The sequence below is a fragment of the Rousettus aegyptiacus genome, unplaced genomic scaffold (assembly GCF_014176215.1).
Source record: "Rousettus aegyptiacus isolate mRouAeg1 unplaced genomic scaffold, mRouAeg1.p scaffold_m13_p_16, whole genome shotgun sequence".
In the NCBI taxonomy this organism is placed as follows: Eukaryota; Metazoa; Chordata; class Mammalia; order Chiroptera; family Pteropodidae; genus Rousettus; species Rousettus aegyptiacus.
Window position 1 is genome coordinate 1,485,738 of NW_023416291.1, and position 15,384 is coordinate 1,501,121.

General features: G+C 50.5%; 1 protein-coding gene and 1 long non-coding RNA gene across 3 annotated transcripts in view; one reads left to right on the top strand and one right to left on the bottom strand.

The window, feature by feature from the left end:
- Positions 1–11,245, top strand: part of SYNPO2 (synaptopodin 2) — a 70,369-nt gene extending 59,124 nt beyond the window's left edge. Inside the window, exon 5 of the mRNA XM_036233435.1 lies at positions 7,741–11,245. Within this exon, the coding sequence (XP_036089328.1) occupies positions 7,741–8,256 (516 nt within the window). The 3' untranslated portion in view covers positions 8,257–11,245. The remainder of the gene's footprint in view (positions 1–7,740) is intronic.
- Positions 1–15,384, bottom strand: part of LOC107510884 — a 99,364-nt gene that overhangs the window by 33,437 nt on the left and 50,543 nt on the right. For both annotated transcript variants that reach the window (XR_004954821.1, XR_004954820.1), the window contains exon 6: positions 3,327–3,393. This is a non-coding gene — a long non-coding RNA (uncharacterized LOC107510884). The remainder of the gene's footprint in view (positions 1–3,326; positions 3,394–15,384) is intronic.

The window sequence follows — 15,384 nt, forward strand, 5'->3', positions numbered from 1 at the left end:
GAGCCCGGTGGGTCGGAGGAGGGTGGCAGAAGCTCACGCCGGCCCGTCCCACAGGAAGTGGGGCAGGCGGCGCGCCCAGCCCCCAGGGCGCCCCACTTCGGGCCGCAGCCCGTGGGGCTCTGCCCGGCCTGGCCCGGCTCTGCGGGCACGGGGGACAGCTGTCCTGGCCCCTCCTCCACGCGCTGTCCTGGGACAAAGGGTCAGCACCCTGGCCCTCTGGGTAACTGATCCCCTGCCGCAGAAGCATGCTCATTTTCCAAAAACAGAAAGCGCGAAACCGGGGTCTGAGCAGAGCAAAGTCCCGGTTCCCCGAAGCCAAGTGGCCATGTGGGGAGGATCCGCAATGCCGGCGGCCTCTCAGGCCCAGGGAATTTCTGTGGGTTTCCTGGTACATCCAGAATCCTTCTGAGTCAGAAGCAGACGTGAGGACTAATTTTAAAGAGAAAAAACTCAAGAGTGAAAATCTTATCTGATTACAAAAGAGCTTCTTTCAAATACGATGAAATTGATTTAGCTTTCCTTTTGTGCCATTTAATCACATTTTTCTTAACAAGTGAAAAACTAGGTGTCTCTCTTGCACTACATACCCCTTAGTTGCTTTTCTCTCCTAATATATCTTAGATTGATTTAAGAAAAATGTTCACAGTCGTCCTTTAAACCTAAACATCAGTAAAAAATAGGATGGATGAACATAAATAAAGGGCCAATGCGAAACGCCACAATCTCCCGCAGTTCGGGGTTGTCCCCAAGTCGCAGTTCATGGACGGGGTGGGCCTGACGCACGGCGCTCAGAGCCCAGCACACGGCGCCCGCTACAGCTTTCCATGGACACTCCGCACTGGCCACATGGTTCTCGGCTTCTGCATCGTGAAATATGCAGCAAAACGTCGCCCTCATGCCAGCAGCGCCGCTGCGACAAAGGGCAAAGCGGCGCACATCGCCACGCCCGGCTCTGATTTTGCACCTGCGCACATCGCGCGCAGGTTCTGAGTTTACACCTGCGCGCCCCGTGAGTGCGGCGGCGCGTACGCGCGCCCGGCTTCCCCGCGCTGCGCCCGGTGTCCGCACACGGGTCTGCAGTGTTCGTTCCGCGGGGTCAGCAAGATTCCCCGCCCCACCTGAGAAGGGCGGGTTCGGCAGGTGTGGGCGGAGCCCAGGGCTTCGTTTCTGTAGCAGACAGCTCGGGTGACAGCGACGCGAATGCGCTGTGAGCCACACTTAGCAAAACACGTTCCCAAACACAACGCTTGTCAGCTCGGGGCTGCAGGCTGGGCACGCGGGGCGGGGACGCGGGGCGGCCGGTCGGGGAGCCAACGGTCGGGGACCGCAGTTCGGGGCCGCGGGTGGCCAGGAGGGGGCGGCAGGCTGGGGCCGCGGGAGGCCGGGCGGCCGCCTTGCCCCCGAAGCCCGGCAGGTGGCAGCACAGAGCGCGTCCCGCTCGGGGCGCTCGCTTCCCGCCGCGAAGACCCGCGCGCTGTGGGCGGCCTCGCTCGCCCACTTCCCAGCAGGGGAAGGGCAGGGCCTGGGACGCGGCTCTATCTGCTTCCAGTCGGGGCAGGGAATAACGGCTGTTTCTAGGAACAGGGTCCTATCGTGCAGCTTTGTCGTCTAGGGAAGGGACCGTACTGGGCTCTCTCCAGGCCGGGGGACTGTATGACTCTCCTCGGCTGGAGGGCATCGGGGGCTGTAATCTCAGATGAAAAGGTCTTTCCTGACAACTAACAAGCGCCTGTGTCACTCATCAACACATTCTTACTTTGGGATCTAAGCTAAGGAGACTTCTGAAGCACTATGAATGCTGATCAGATTTTAAAAATGAAAATAAATATGATTGTAAAATTTTCAAGACTCAAAAGCAGCTCATGCCCTTTGCGGCTCCCAGGGCAGGAGCTAATCAAACGGTGCGGCGGAGTGACAAAACACAAAACCAGGCGGAGGCCGCTCAGGTGTCAGAAGAATGTGGGACAAAGGGGCAGGCCGAGGGGCAGCTCTGCTCCTGCGTCCAGGGCTGTTTCCGCGACACACGCAAGTTCCTCCTGGGACAGGAGGGCGACGCGGCTGCAGCTTCTGTGACGCGAGATGTAGGTCTGCTCGCTCCCAGCGGGAGGCAGGGTCCGGACATTCGAGGAACCGCCCTGTGGGGGGAGACTCAGGGTCTCCGTGGGGGTGGTCACGGGTAATGAGTGTGGCCGTCTGAATAACCGCGGCCCACACAGCGCCATCGGCGGCGGTACGAACAGGCAGCGTCATGTCTAGATAACTACAGGTCGCTGTCCTGGGAGCGCATTAAGAAAGACATGCCCGTGGGACAAGCTAATGCCAAGGGCAAAATGAAAGTCTGATAGGTGGCTCAGCCGACCGACACCCCCTGAGACGTCCCCTCGACCCCGTGTCCGGACCGCTGAAACTCCTGGGGCATTTTCATACGAAGTAAACGCCTCCCCTTGTGGAGAAATGTCACCTTGTAAGCTTGTGACAGAAGGGATTCCTAAGTTTCCCAGCTGTATTTGTGAGGCACCCCCTCGTAACTAGCATTGCTTTAACCTGTTTTTCTGCTTCAATCTATTCTTCCTCTCTCAGCGGCTCTTTTATCCATTCCGGAAAAGCAAGCATTCACTTGAGAAGCCCACTTACTTTATGGTGTCCCTTCCTGTGCCTCTAAAATGAAATGGCGTACATGGAACCATTGTATAGATTCCCTTAAACAAGGAAAATGCCATGAAATAAATTTACCACCTGGACCAGAGACATGGTAAGGCAGTTAAGCAAAATTTTCCTACTCTGTGCTTAAGAAAACAAGTTAGCGGTGATTTCCCAGATGAAGTTATATTTTTTATTCCTAATTTTAAACGACACTCTGGGGCCATGTTTTTGACGAAGGAAACATAAATGTGATTTGGCAGTAAATCTTAGAAATTTCCCAAGAACAGTAGGTTAAATATTTCCCCCCAGGGCTCAAGATATGAATCAAGGGATCTATTTAATTAGCTTAAAAACGTAATGGATGGAAAAACAGTTACAAAGATCAAATAAGTCATTTTTCTCCTGTATTTTCTGCATCCTTGTAAAGTAATATTGTTGCGTGTTGTATGGTTGTGGCCATGTCTCTGTCATTACCGACACCCAGATTTGGCTCGTTTTTAAATGTGGTTAGGAGTTTGTGATAGAAAGCTTGCTTAAGAACAAGCCAGGAGGAAATATGGAGAATGGTAACACACGAAGGACCCAAAAAGGTTGTCAGACGACACATGAACTTTTCTTAAGAATTCTTGTTCTTAAAATCTTAACTGATAAAGGGTTCTCTGAAAAAGCGAAAGGTTTCCTACCTGGGAAATGAGTCTGCTTCAGAGACATCAGGTCTACCTCCCACGTCCAAGTCAGAAACATCCGAATCTGTAGAGAAATTTTATAAGACTTCATTTGAGCCAGAACTGATGACAGGGGCCGGGGAGCCAGATCTCGAATGCTCCGGAGAAGGTCGGTTTTGCAGTTTCTCTTATGCATTTGAAGTTAAGGTGGGAAGAGAAGGAAGACAGGAGGCAGGAGACAGCCCCGAGGGACCGGAGCACAGGCTAGGTGACAGAGTCACTTCTGGCTTTTCAAAGGTGCGTTCACCTAGATGCATGAGAACCGGCCCAGGGCGGCCTATAACCTTTCGGCAAAGCAGTCACAGGCCTGGGCGTGACCACTCACCAGGGCCACGGCCACCTGGGGAAGGATTTGTGATTTATCAAGGCACTCTTTTTTGTCCGCAAATACCAGGCACATAATTTATAAAACTCCATCTTTCTTATCCCCACCATTCTTCTAGGGATAAGTACATGTTCACGGTGACTTTTATTTTTGTGAATGAGGGAGAAAGCTGCTTGCATTTGCTTTAGGAAAGGTATTTAGGATATTATGGAGAGTGAAAGCTGTATTCACACAGGTAAAGATATTTTAAGTGGGTTTTATAATTTATCATAATTATCATTCTAATAAGGTACATAGAGTCAGTATTAGTTCTATGCTAATAATGATGACTCTCCTTTATTAAGTGCCTATCACAAGGTAAAAAAGTTATTTCATATGGGATCAACATCCTTTGTATATTGTGAAATGACTTTTTTCCCCCTATATCGAAACTGATGAAATTTTAACTTTGGATATTGTCCATTTTTTTTTCTTATGGTAAGAATCTATATGACTTTTACTGTTTAAAACTTTTGAAGGAGAGAAAATATTTTGAAATGTGTTTAGAAGATTTTATTTTTATGCTCAAACCAATTAAAGTACTTTCATAAAATATATACTTAAGGCTTTTCTCCAAGAATTACAAAAAATTATAATGGCAGTTCCGGCTGTTTAAATAGAACACGGTCTATGTTAATAGGAGTATTTTTATAGGTTATACTTTTTAGAGTGACACACTTCCTTTCTGAGGATAGAGAGCAGGTAAAAATTACTGCTGTAGTCGTTTCTACTAATAGATTTGATGCCTTAAAATACATTATTTAGACAAAATTTTATATAAACACATTCTAGCTGTGTGTCTAAGGTAAATTACTTCATTTCTATGCCTCAGTTTCCTTGTTTGCAAGAAGGGGATTATAGGGTTGTTGGGAGGATTCATGAGTTAACAGAAAAAGGTCGCAGAAACTGCACAGCTTAGTCACCGTCGTCCTCGCTCCCCGGGCGAAAGGCGCAAGCTGCGTGGATAGTTCGACATTTAACTGACCCGGGAAGGCGTTTGGCGTGACGCTGAGAAAGGGCCTCCCAGCTCTGAGCGGAGCCGAGCTGCCGGCAGAGCCCGTGCAGTGTGCTATCGCGAGGGGTGGGGAAGTCTATTTTGAAGTCAACTGGTTTGGGTAACTTAAGGTGACCAGGGACTATTCCTAAACGGAAGGTCATTCCTGAGAATGTCACAGGAATACTGCCAAGTATTCACCCAGTGGCAGTGGAGAAACGTCATTAAAAAAAAAAAAAAAAGTGTAAAGAGTAGGAGACAGAAAGCAAGAATCGGCTAGACGACACCCTGCCCGCAATGCCAGCTGGACACACTGGTCAGAGTCAAGGGCTCCCATATAAAAACAGGAGCTCTTCCCCTAACCACACAGCCCCCGGTGGAAACGACAACCCGGATCCAGGCCCTGCCGTCCCGGGATCCTGCCATCAGCCACGCCACCTCCAAAACGGAAGAAACGCCTCTGTCGTCTTCAGGTCCCTCTGGTCATTGGTGGCTCTGGGTATATCACATGGCTTAGTTCAGCCAGCTCGGGCCTTGGCACAGAAACCGGCAGGAGGAAATGACACCCAGGAACTAGACGCGAAAGTTGTTTTGGGGAGAAACGTTAAAATTAGGGGTTTTGGTGCAGGCCGAGACGAGAGGCCGGCAGTACTTTTGGCGCAAAGAGAAACAACGGTGGGACCTGAGGCCTTTCTATTCGCACCAGTTGCGTGTCTAACCTTGACCACTGCAATTTCCTCTCCCGGGGTCGGCCCCGAAGGCCGAGGAGGGCATGGGGCAGGCCGAGCGGCTCTCAGGGGCAGCCGCCTCGCCCTTTACAGCCAGCGCCGCTGCTGTAGTTGGCACAGCTGTGTTCTCTACGAGTCTTTTTAACTTTGTCTTCATAAAGCCTTGGCTTCCTTTAATATCGTACTTCCGAGTTCTCCCTTTCCCCGCATATTCGATGAATGTTGACACCTTAGCTGAAAAAAATCTCCGATCTCCTTGTCACCGGGATGTCATTCAGCAATGTTTTGAATTTTCTAATTTCTGTTAAGTTTCTATTCTTCCGAAGATTCTGAAACTAAGTAGGTGGGAGAAAGACCAGAAAACAAGATGTTCTCTTTCACCCAGCGTCCACGGGTGTCCCGTCGCTGAAGAGCATGCGTCCCTGTGGCACTTAATACTTGGGCAGGCTGACGATTCTTTCTTTCCCCTTATCAGCCAGTGACATTGGTCACCTGGACGCAGACTCAGGAGCCTCTCCTAGATGTCTGTAGAATCTTAGATCTCTTTATCATCATCCCTCCAAGTCTCTATTGTTCTAAAGACCCTGTTAAAGCAGGCCCCTGGGGAGCTCTGCGTGATGAGGCCGTTCCAGGGGACTCTGTAGACTGGGGGCGAGGAGGTCCCCAACCCCTGGGCCACAGACTGGTCCCTGGCCTGTTAGGAACCGGGCCGCGCAGCAGGAGGTGAGCGGTGGGTGAGCTAGTGAGCCAGCGAAGCTTCATTTGTATTTGAATCTGCTCCCCAACAACGCCGCAGCTCCTCAGGCATTAGATGCTCACAGGAGCACCGGTCCCCGGGGCCACAAAGGCTGGGGACGGCTGCCGTAGACCAATGTTGTTCTCTCTTCCACAGGCGAGGATGAAAGGGAGACAGAGCACACACTGCGGGAGGCAAGAGCTAATCCGCTCTTAGTCACACCGCGTGGGACTCCTTCCCACCATGTGGGAACTCCCTCTGTGCCCTGGCGGGATGGGCGAGGCCGTCTGCCCTTGCTGCCCTGTGACCGACTGACTCCCAGGGTGCTGCGCAGCCAGGGCAGGACATGGCCCGCGCACGGCCGGGGCCTCCCTGAATCTCCTCTGCATTCCCAGGCTCGTAGCAGAATGCCTGGGGGCAGCAGGCCCCTGATAAAACTTTTTTGTTAAATGGATGAAGCCAACGCATAAGTAATGTGAAAGGGGAACCAAGCCCTTGGACCGAGACTAAAATCAGGCGTCCTCCCTGCCTGACGAGAGAGGACTTATTATCAGATCCAGATGAGGATGGGGAGAGGATGGGAACAAGTTTCCGGCAGGACTCAACCACTGTCACGAACATCTCAGTGATTAAAGACAGAGAAGTGAGACTCAGCGTGTTGACCCCCCTAAAGTGTGAGCCCAAAATGAGCTGTCTATCTTATATATTTTTTCTGTGCCTAATAGAAAAAAGCAGAAAACACAAATGAATCAGGTATTTTTGTCAAATCCCAGTTTGCCATTCACTTTAAATTTGAGAACTCTATTACGAAGGAAGAACTGCTGCTGCCGTCCGCGGAATCCGGACGCCTTGAAGCGTGGCACCGCTCTCTGTTGTGTGTCGCTGTGACGCCTTCAGTCACTCATCACCCCTGGGTGCCAGGGGCGTGACTACGTGGGAATCACGCAGACCGGGTGCTGAGGGGCGCAGGAGGGGCCCGAGGGGAGACCGCAGGAGCTTTCGATAGAGCAGACCTGGCGTGCACGCGGCTGAGCAGGTGGCTTCCACGGCGGGTGTGTCAGGGACGGATTCTCAGAGAAACAAGGACTGTCCCGCGGAGAAGAGCGAAGCGCAGGTGTAGCGGCCCCACGCGGCCTTCAGCAGTGCACGCAGCCTTGGAGAGGAAGCGCTGGCCGCCAGCTCAGGGCGAACACAGCGCGGCAGCTGGTGGACGTAGGGAGGGGTCAGGTTCAAGGTCACTAGGAGATGGGAAAGCCAGGGAGGTCTTGGCCTCTCACAGGGGCTGACGTCGCACCAGGCAAAGGGGACCCTGCGGGGCGAGCCCCACATGCGGACGCAGCTGCGCGGCGGGCAGGGGTCCGGGCGCGGGTGGCCGGCCCCGCGGGTCCGGAGTGAGGCCGAGTCCCGGGCGGGCGGGTGGGGGGTGGCGTCCTGGCCTCATGACCAGCGCGGAGGGGGGGGGGGGCGGGGAGGCGGTTCTGCGGTGCTCGGCCTGGCCCCAGGGCCGGTTCCGTCAGCAAGAGCCGCACTAACTCTCACCGTGTTTCTAGGAGAGGGGGCGCCCCCTGTCTCTTCCTGGAAGGCCGGCCCCACCCCCCGCTTCTGCAGCTCCGCCTTGGGCACCCCGGCCTGCCTGGCCGGCGGGCGGGTCAGAGCGGGGACCCCGGAGGCCGACGACGCCGTGGGACGCAGCTGCGGAGTGGCCCCGCGCTCCGGGGGACGACGCGCTTACACCCAGCAGCATCCAGGACGCCGTCGTGGCGAACGTGGTCTCGGCCGCCCGGAGGAAGGCGCTGCCGGGGCCCTCGCAGGGCCGGGACGACAGGTGGCCCTGGGTCCCGCAGGCCCGGGAGGCCAGCGAGGGCCCGCCCGCAGGGCGAGGGGACGGCACGCTCCGCGGCTCCCCGGGTGGCCCCTGCTGGCCGCGCGGGTGCTCCTGGCAGCCTGCCCACCACGACCGCGACGCCACGCCGCTGGAGACCAGGGCCGACTGCGGCGCCAACCCACACCCACGCGGCTGGAGACCCCAAACACGGCCACCAGAACCGGCCGCGCACCACCTGTGACCTACGTGCGCCCATGCGGCTGGAGACCCCAAACACGGCCACCAGAACCGGCCGCGCACCACCTGTGACCAACGCGCGCCCACGCGGCTGGAGACGCCAAACACGGCCGCCAGAACCCGCCGTGCCATCTGTAACGACAGCTTTTTAACAATGTCCCTTTGCAGGGCTCTTCTTCCCTAGCGTTAGAGTCACTCTTGCTCTTGGCTTGTTCTCAGAAGTCATCTGAGTGTGAGTACGCACGCCCATGTGAGTGCACGTCATGTCCCTGTGTGCCGATGCGCAGTGTCTTTGAAGAAAGAATTCATTTTCTGCACCACTGTGCTGGCACTTATATCTAAATCACAATCTTAATTCCGTTTACTCTATGAATGTGGGATCATCTAGGCAACGACACTCCCCGAAGTGAAATGAAGTGTTTTCCTCCACGCCTCCTGTCCCAGGGAGGGACGGATGAAGCACCGTGTGCTCGTCCCCATCGGCGGTGACAGCGAGGAGCACAGCATTGGGCCGTTTCCCTGGGAGCGCGCCAGGGAATGACAGCTGCATACAAAGCACACTTCCTCAGTGTCATTTTAAGCACTTCTCAGAAACATTTACACACGTAATGAAGTTCAGATCTTTTACGATGGAAATGCAGGCATGCTCAGAAAGGAAGAAACGTCTGAGGGAGAGGATGATGCATGTCAGAGGGCGTGAGGTAGAGGGTGTCCTGTGCGGGGAACAGAAAGATTTAGGCGTAGGACTCAGCCAGTGGCCTGAGACAGGACAGACGCGGGTTCAGCCGTCCTCACCCGTCGGGTGGGCAGACTAGACCACGAAATCTCCGAGCCCTAAGAGCGCCGATGCGCTGGGATCCTCTCATGAGTGGGGCGCCCTTCGATGCCTTACTCCTTTTTGTTGCTCATCATACAAGTACCAGATTAAGTTCTGGAGTGGGTTAGGTCACTGGTGTCACTATGTGTCTCATTAAAGGTCTAAAAGGAACCGTTGGGCGGCGGGTTTGGCGCCACGTGTTACGTGGAATGAGGGCTGATGTGAATTCACAAACGGCCGGTGGATCTCAGGAAGTGGTAGACGGATGTGTCTGGTATCGTGCAGCTGAAGGGCACGGCCATCTAGTTACAGAAAACATGCCACAGGGGCCTACGCGGCAAGCGGCATTTCCTTAGTGTCACCACTAGGCAGTTCAAAGGCAGCTGCTCGGTCAATTCCATGACCCGTGCCTGCTTAGCATGACAGTCAGTCACACACCTGCTCCTCGCTGCCACACCCGCAAAGTATTAAATACACAGAAATTCAAAGTATTTTACATCATAAGCAAGTACTGAGACTAGTTTAAAATAATAATAAAAAAAACACTTTGAGTAGTCAAAACTTTATTAGTTTTTTAAAAGTGATTATTTTGCTTTTACTTTTTAACTCTTGAAATTATTATGATGATGTTTTTTATAGAATAGAACTAAAATAAAAGAAAAAAAAATTCCAGGATACAAGTGATCCCTTATCTTGGAAGTAAAAGAATACAAATTTGAAACCACAAGTTCTCTTACTGATGGACCCACCCAGATAATTTGTTTGGTTAAAGAAAAAAGATGAGTACGTTCTATAGGTTATATTAAATTATCTTAAATTGATGTAATGTTAATTCTGAAATTATAAGATGTAATTATTGATTCCTAAGAGTGTCTGTGGAACCTTCTATGGTATATTGATTCATCTGTCAGCAAATTCTTGGGAATCCTTCACACAAAATGCCTATTTGCTTCAAACTTCATTATAGTGGTTGAGTTACTTAGACATTATGTTTTAGGATGCAGGTGACTTAGCAGAAGAGGCTTTGCCTGATGAGATCGGATCACACCTCGTTGCTTTCTTTTACAAATGCTGCCAGTTATGCCCTAGGACTTGATATTCCAATTCCAGAAGTTTATTTCGCTGCACTATTCACTGCGATGTTCACTAGGTTCAAAACGGAAAGAAGCCGATGTGTTAAGCTTGCTATCACTGTAAGCCAGCTATCTCCCTCTTTGCAGGCACTAGCTCGAAATCCCCATTCATTTATATTATTAAGCTGTCTGGGTGTACTCTAGACACCGAGAAAAAGACAATCCGAGGCAGGAAAGTTGTACATTTTACACTCACAGGGAAGTGAACGTCTCATATGTTTATTGGAAATCCATGTTTTGAGAAGTCCTTCTTTGCAGATTTAATTCTGAAAAGCAAAAGTGCCATCGTCAATCATCACACAGTGCACTGTGGGTGTTTGTCCCCGGCTGGCATGAAGAGGAGTGAAGCTGGACAGGTGTGCTGAGCTCTGGTGCCCGTCAGACGCTCACCTGGGTAACTGTCGGATAAGAACAGCCCTTTCAGAGAGGGGCTGTGCTTGGAAACACAGGCCACTTTTGTTGTAAGACCTTTTGGCTACTAGCAACCACACCGGGAGAGAGAGTTAAAAAGTGTTCTCTAAAAGTACAGTGCCAGCCATAGGGACACTAATTTGGCACCTTTCCTCCATCTCGAGTTTAAATATCTTATCGCATGTGTGTGAAGCGTTCGTTATTAAGACGATTTAGATTTTGTCTAGTATTGTGAGTTTTATAAATGCACAGATTCTGTTCATCTATCTCTGAACGTGTCTGTTGTTTTGGCACCATAAGCCCCACTGGAAAGGGCTGTCCTATTAGGGCACAAGCATGTATGCGTATTAATGAATTGAAACTCTAGGTAAAAATTACGATACCACAGAGGCTGGTTATTATAATTAGAGAGGCACTGTAGAAATGTTTGCTTTTTTGAGAGAAAGTGGCTTTTCACATTTGATTTCCAAAGTAGAACTTTCTATACTGTCCACACTTTTCTATTAGAAAAAGATTGTTTTCTGCCAATTACATTGATATTTCCACCTGTATTTATCCCAAAAGACTATATTTAAAAGCTGCATCCTGAACTTCAAAATTATGTTAGTAATAAAAAGTAACCTGAAAATCAACTTAAAGAGGCTTTTCATTCTTCTTCATAAAAATTGTTTTGAATTAGTCTTCGCCCCAAAGAAGAGTTAATCGTGTCTACTACTTATTTTTAAACTTTAGTTTCTATAACATCAGCTTCTAGGCACATCAAAAGAATTTCATATTCATTGGCAACATTTTAACCATAACATTTAAAAAATTTTAAAAACATCTGGGAATATGATCACTTCACATGTAGGTTAAGAAGTGTGGGATCCAAACATATTTTAATATTCTTTATTAATTCTTTCCTTTATAGTATATTGAAATTCGGTCCTACGCACAAGCACAGCCTACAGTAACATGACTTGATATCACGAAACCACTTGGGATCTCCCAGGTCCGCCACCCCAGTATTTCCGACTACTTGCCCCTCTCGGGCTGGCCCAAGACTGACCTCGGTTAGACAAACGCCTTCCTTGTGATAAAGCACACTTAAGTAAAACGTTTTAAAAAATGACTTTGGCTCTTACATAATATTAAAACTGTCAGCTGGAATGCGGGCTCCTTGGTTAACTGGTTTCACGCAGCACGGCTTTTTGACACTCTTTTGGAGGGAAATTCTGAATAAAATGGCTGTTTCGGGGGCATTCTCATAACAAATATTTTTTAATGTGCCATCACTTGGAAACATATTTCAGAAATGAGGACTGTTTGAAAGATTAAGATGACAGAAGGGACAGTGACTCTACACTGTCTTAAGATGCCGATGCGGTAGAAAAGCCCCCTTTCTCTGATGGATTCCCCTGCTGGTGGGCTATGTATAAATTGTAGGACCCACTGAGAGGGAGGACATGTCATCTCCCCGGGAGCCAGCGCAGGGCCTGGTGCATGGAGACCTCACAGCGGGCTTCCCTCCCCTGCCCACCGCCCACCGCCCTGAAACCCAGGAAGGCTCTGGCTGCCCCCCCTCTTACAGAGAGGAGCACCTCGCGCTGACCCCTGACCTGTCAGGAGAAGCCTCACTTCCACAGGCTGGCCTGACGGTTTTTCCTGTTGAGCTACATGTTTTTCATGCCACGGCTTTCTTCCAGGCCAGTTTGTAGGACAGAGGAGGAAAATATTTTTAAAAGGGAGGTGATTACATATTTTTCCATAACTTGGTATTATTTAGACCTTTATGCTAGTTAAAAATGCCTCTGTCCTTGAATTCAGATGACCTCTCTGGTTTCTATCTATAGTAACCACAATTCTGGTTATTAGCACCACAAGAATGCCTGTAATTTATTGAAGTTGGTATTTACTAGAGGGCTGGGAAGAAGAAACAGAACCCTGATTTTGTGATAAAACAGTCAAAGTTCAGTGCTCAGCTAAGTGAAGCTCCATGTCCAGCACGAACTTGAGAAAGAAAATAACTGAGCCGCGGGCAGAGGCCCCCGTCTTGCGGAGGTCTCCCGCGGCCGTGCCTGAACACTCTGTGTCCCAGAAAGACCCCGCTGGCTCTTCCACAGTATGTCTGGACAAGCGCAGTATCTGGATTTCCCATTTTCCATGAAAAGGAAGACACTGAGCAAGAAATAAGAATTCACTGTTCAAGATCTAAAATGCTACCATGTAGGAAAAAAATGAGAGGTATGAACACATTGTATAGATATTTTGCCTGTGGAAGTTGCAAAAAAAATTGTGATACATTTTCATTTCACCATTACCTTACTATAAAGTCATTCATAAAACGAAGCACACTGAACGAGGGCTATTCCAAGATTAAAAAAAAACAACCACCAAAAAACGGGACGAGTGATTTTAGCCATAAGTATTAAACAAATATTTTTACTACCATGAAGGTGCTGATATTTATGGCACAAATATTTCCATGTGCATTGATTTCACTTTAAGAAATCACTCAACGGAGTCCCCTCTGTAACCCTTTCAACAGGGGCCCAGAGCCCTGCGCGGCCCGCCTCCCGCACTTCTGGGAAGACGCCGGTGGCTGAGTGGGCACCAGGTGCCCCGGCCTTTCTCCTGGCCATCCATTCCCGCCACAGATGTGGTCACAATTTCAGGACATTGATTTTTTGGTTGACGGGAATGGCGGTCATCTTTTCTTTAACTTTTGTGCAGCAGGTGGAGTGATGCCATCGCAGAGAATGGATTAGCCTCCCTTCTGCAGCAACCCCCAAGGCTTCATCCTTCGCTCAAAAACTGCTCGTCAAGGAGCCACCCAGTAAGAGCAGCAGCAGCAGCCAACGGCCATCGAAATGACCCGCGTGAGGTCACAAGATCCGCACACTCACTCAGTAAGGCAGTTCTCTGAGACCTGCATTTTACAGATGACGAGTAAGGTACAGAATGGTCCGCTTGCCTCCCCAAGGGGCCACCTGGGTACGTGGCAGGGTCAGGACTCAAAGCCCGGCAGTCTGTCTCCAGAGCCTGGGCTTTCGATTGCTGGATCATAAAAATGACCTGGTGCCAGGAAGTAACTAAATCCTACTTATTTCTAAATAAAAGTGACAGGAAGCAGACACAGATTTTACAGTGCTTACGATTCCACAGATGCCTTGTTACATGACAGAGTTAGTCACTACTGAGTTTCGCGAATGACAATTCTGCTGCTGAAGTAGAGTAACTCATCACGGATGCCACTGCGGAAATCGCAGCATGTCCTGGGCACCAGGAGCGATGGCCACTCGGCCGTGACTCCCACCAGGGACTTCACTGACTCCCCCTTAGCTCTCAGACACCTACATCCAGTTACCACTCCGGACGCTACTCAGTGGCCATGCACAGTGAGCCAGGCACGGGAGCGACAGCTCTGCCTTCACAGAGCTGACTTGAGACCGGGACAAAAACATGAAACCACCTACTACAACAAGCTCAGCACGTGCTGGCTGTGGCCCGGAGCGGGGCACCCCGCCCTCCTGGGGGGCCAACAAGAGGCAGGGCCTGGAAGGTGGGGGGGGGGAGTAAACCGGGGCAACCCGCGACTTCTCAGCCAGAGAAGACACGTACGGGCACATCGGAGATGATGCTGGGCATTGGTGACACCGCACACAGGCGGCAGATTCCCACGACTTCCGAAGAAGCTGGAAGGCAGGAGGGTGGCTGGCCTCTGCCAAGGCCCCCCACCTCCCACGAGCCCTAAGAACAGTGAATTAGAAAACAAGGCAAAGACGACAGCATGGCAGGTACAGAGCTACCAACAGAAACGCGTCACTCGGTTGAGAGTGACGGGTTCGGCTGGGAGACGGCGGGTTCCTACAGAAGGACTTCTGGTTTCCATCGAGTGCCTCATACAACCCTCCTATGACCCTCCTAGGAACACTGGGAACTAACTTTGGCTTGGTTTACTCCTGGTTCACCCTTACACCAAGGGTGTAGCCCTTTGGTGTCCCAGTTTTATGGCGGGTGTGTCTCTTCTTCAGCCTCCCAAGCCAGGCAAGCCCTGGGCTTTGTTTTCCATCCCCATAAAACAGCGAAGATGTAAAACTAACCCTCAAGTTCATCCAGGTCAGGAAACACCCTCAGGAGATGCACTCTGCTCACCGCTCCGGGCTCCCACCTTGGTTTAACTCACAGCCTGAATATTCCGGCTTGTGGATGCAATCAAGGTTGATTATTATTTTTTTCCCCACAAACATTCTAAGTTGTTTTTAGCAACAGGCTCAGTCTGGGCACCCAGTCCAGCAGGCTGTCTCTCACTGTTTGTGCAGTCTGCCACTGAGTCAAGTTGCCTGATCATCCTGCTTGGTGACCAACCTAATGCAAAGCAGTGTTTAAGTCATTACACTGAGAGCCATATTTCAGTGAGTCAGTTGCATTATCATTCTCTATTCTCTTTGCCTTAAGCAATAAAACACTGCTACAGGAAAAAAAGAGAGAGAGAGAGACAGACAGACAGACAGAGAGAGAGAGATAAAGAAGATCCAGTCAACCAAGAGCCCTAACTCTGGGCAGAGTCGGGCTCAGACTCTCACCCAGGCCACACCCTGCTCAGGGTCCCAGGGAGTTGGCCTTTACTGTAGGGAGGTTGATTGTTTACAAATGTTGAACATTTTCTCACTGAACCCATCCTTGGGTGTGCCTTTGGAATAACAAGAGACGAATACGCTAAATAAACTTCATTTTATCCTCACTTGGAAGAAAATATTAAAAGCCATAAAAAATGGAAGCAGGAGTGTAC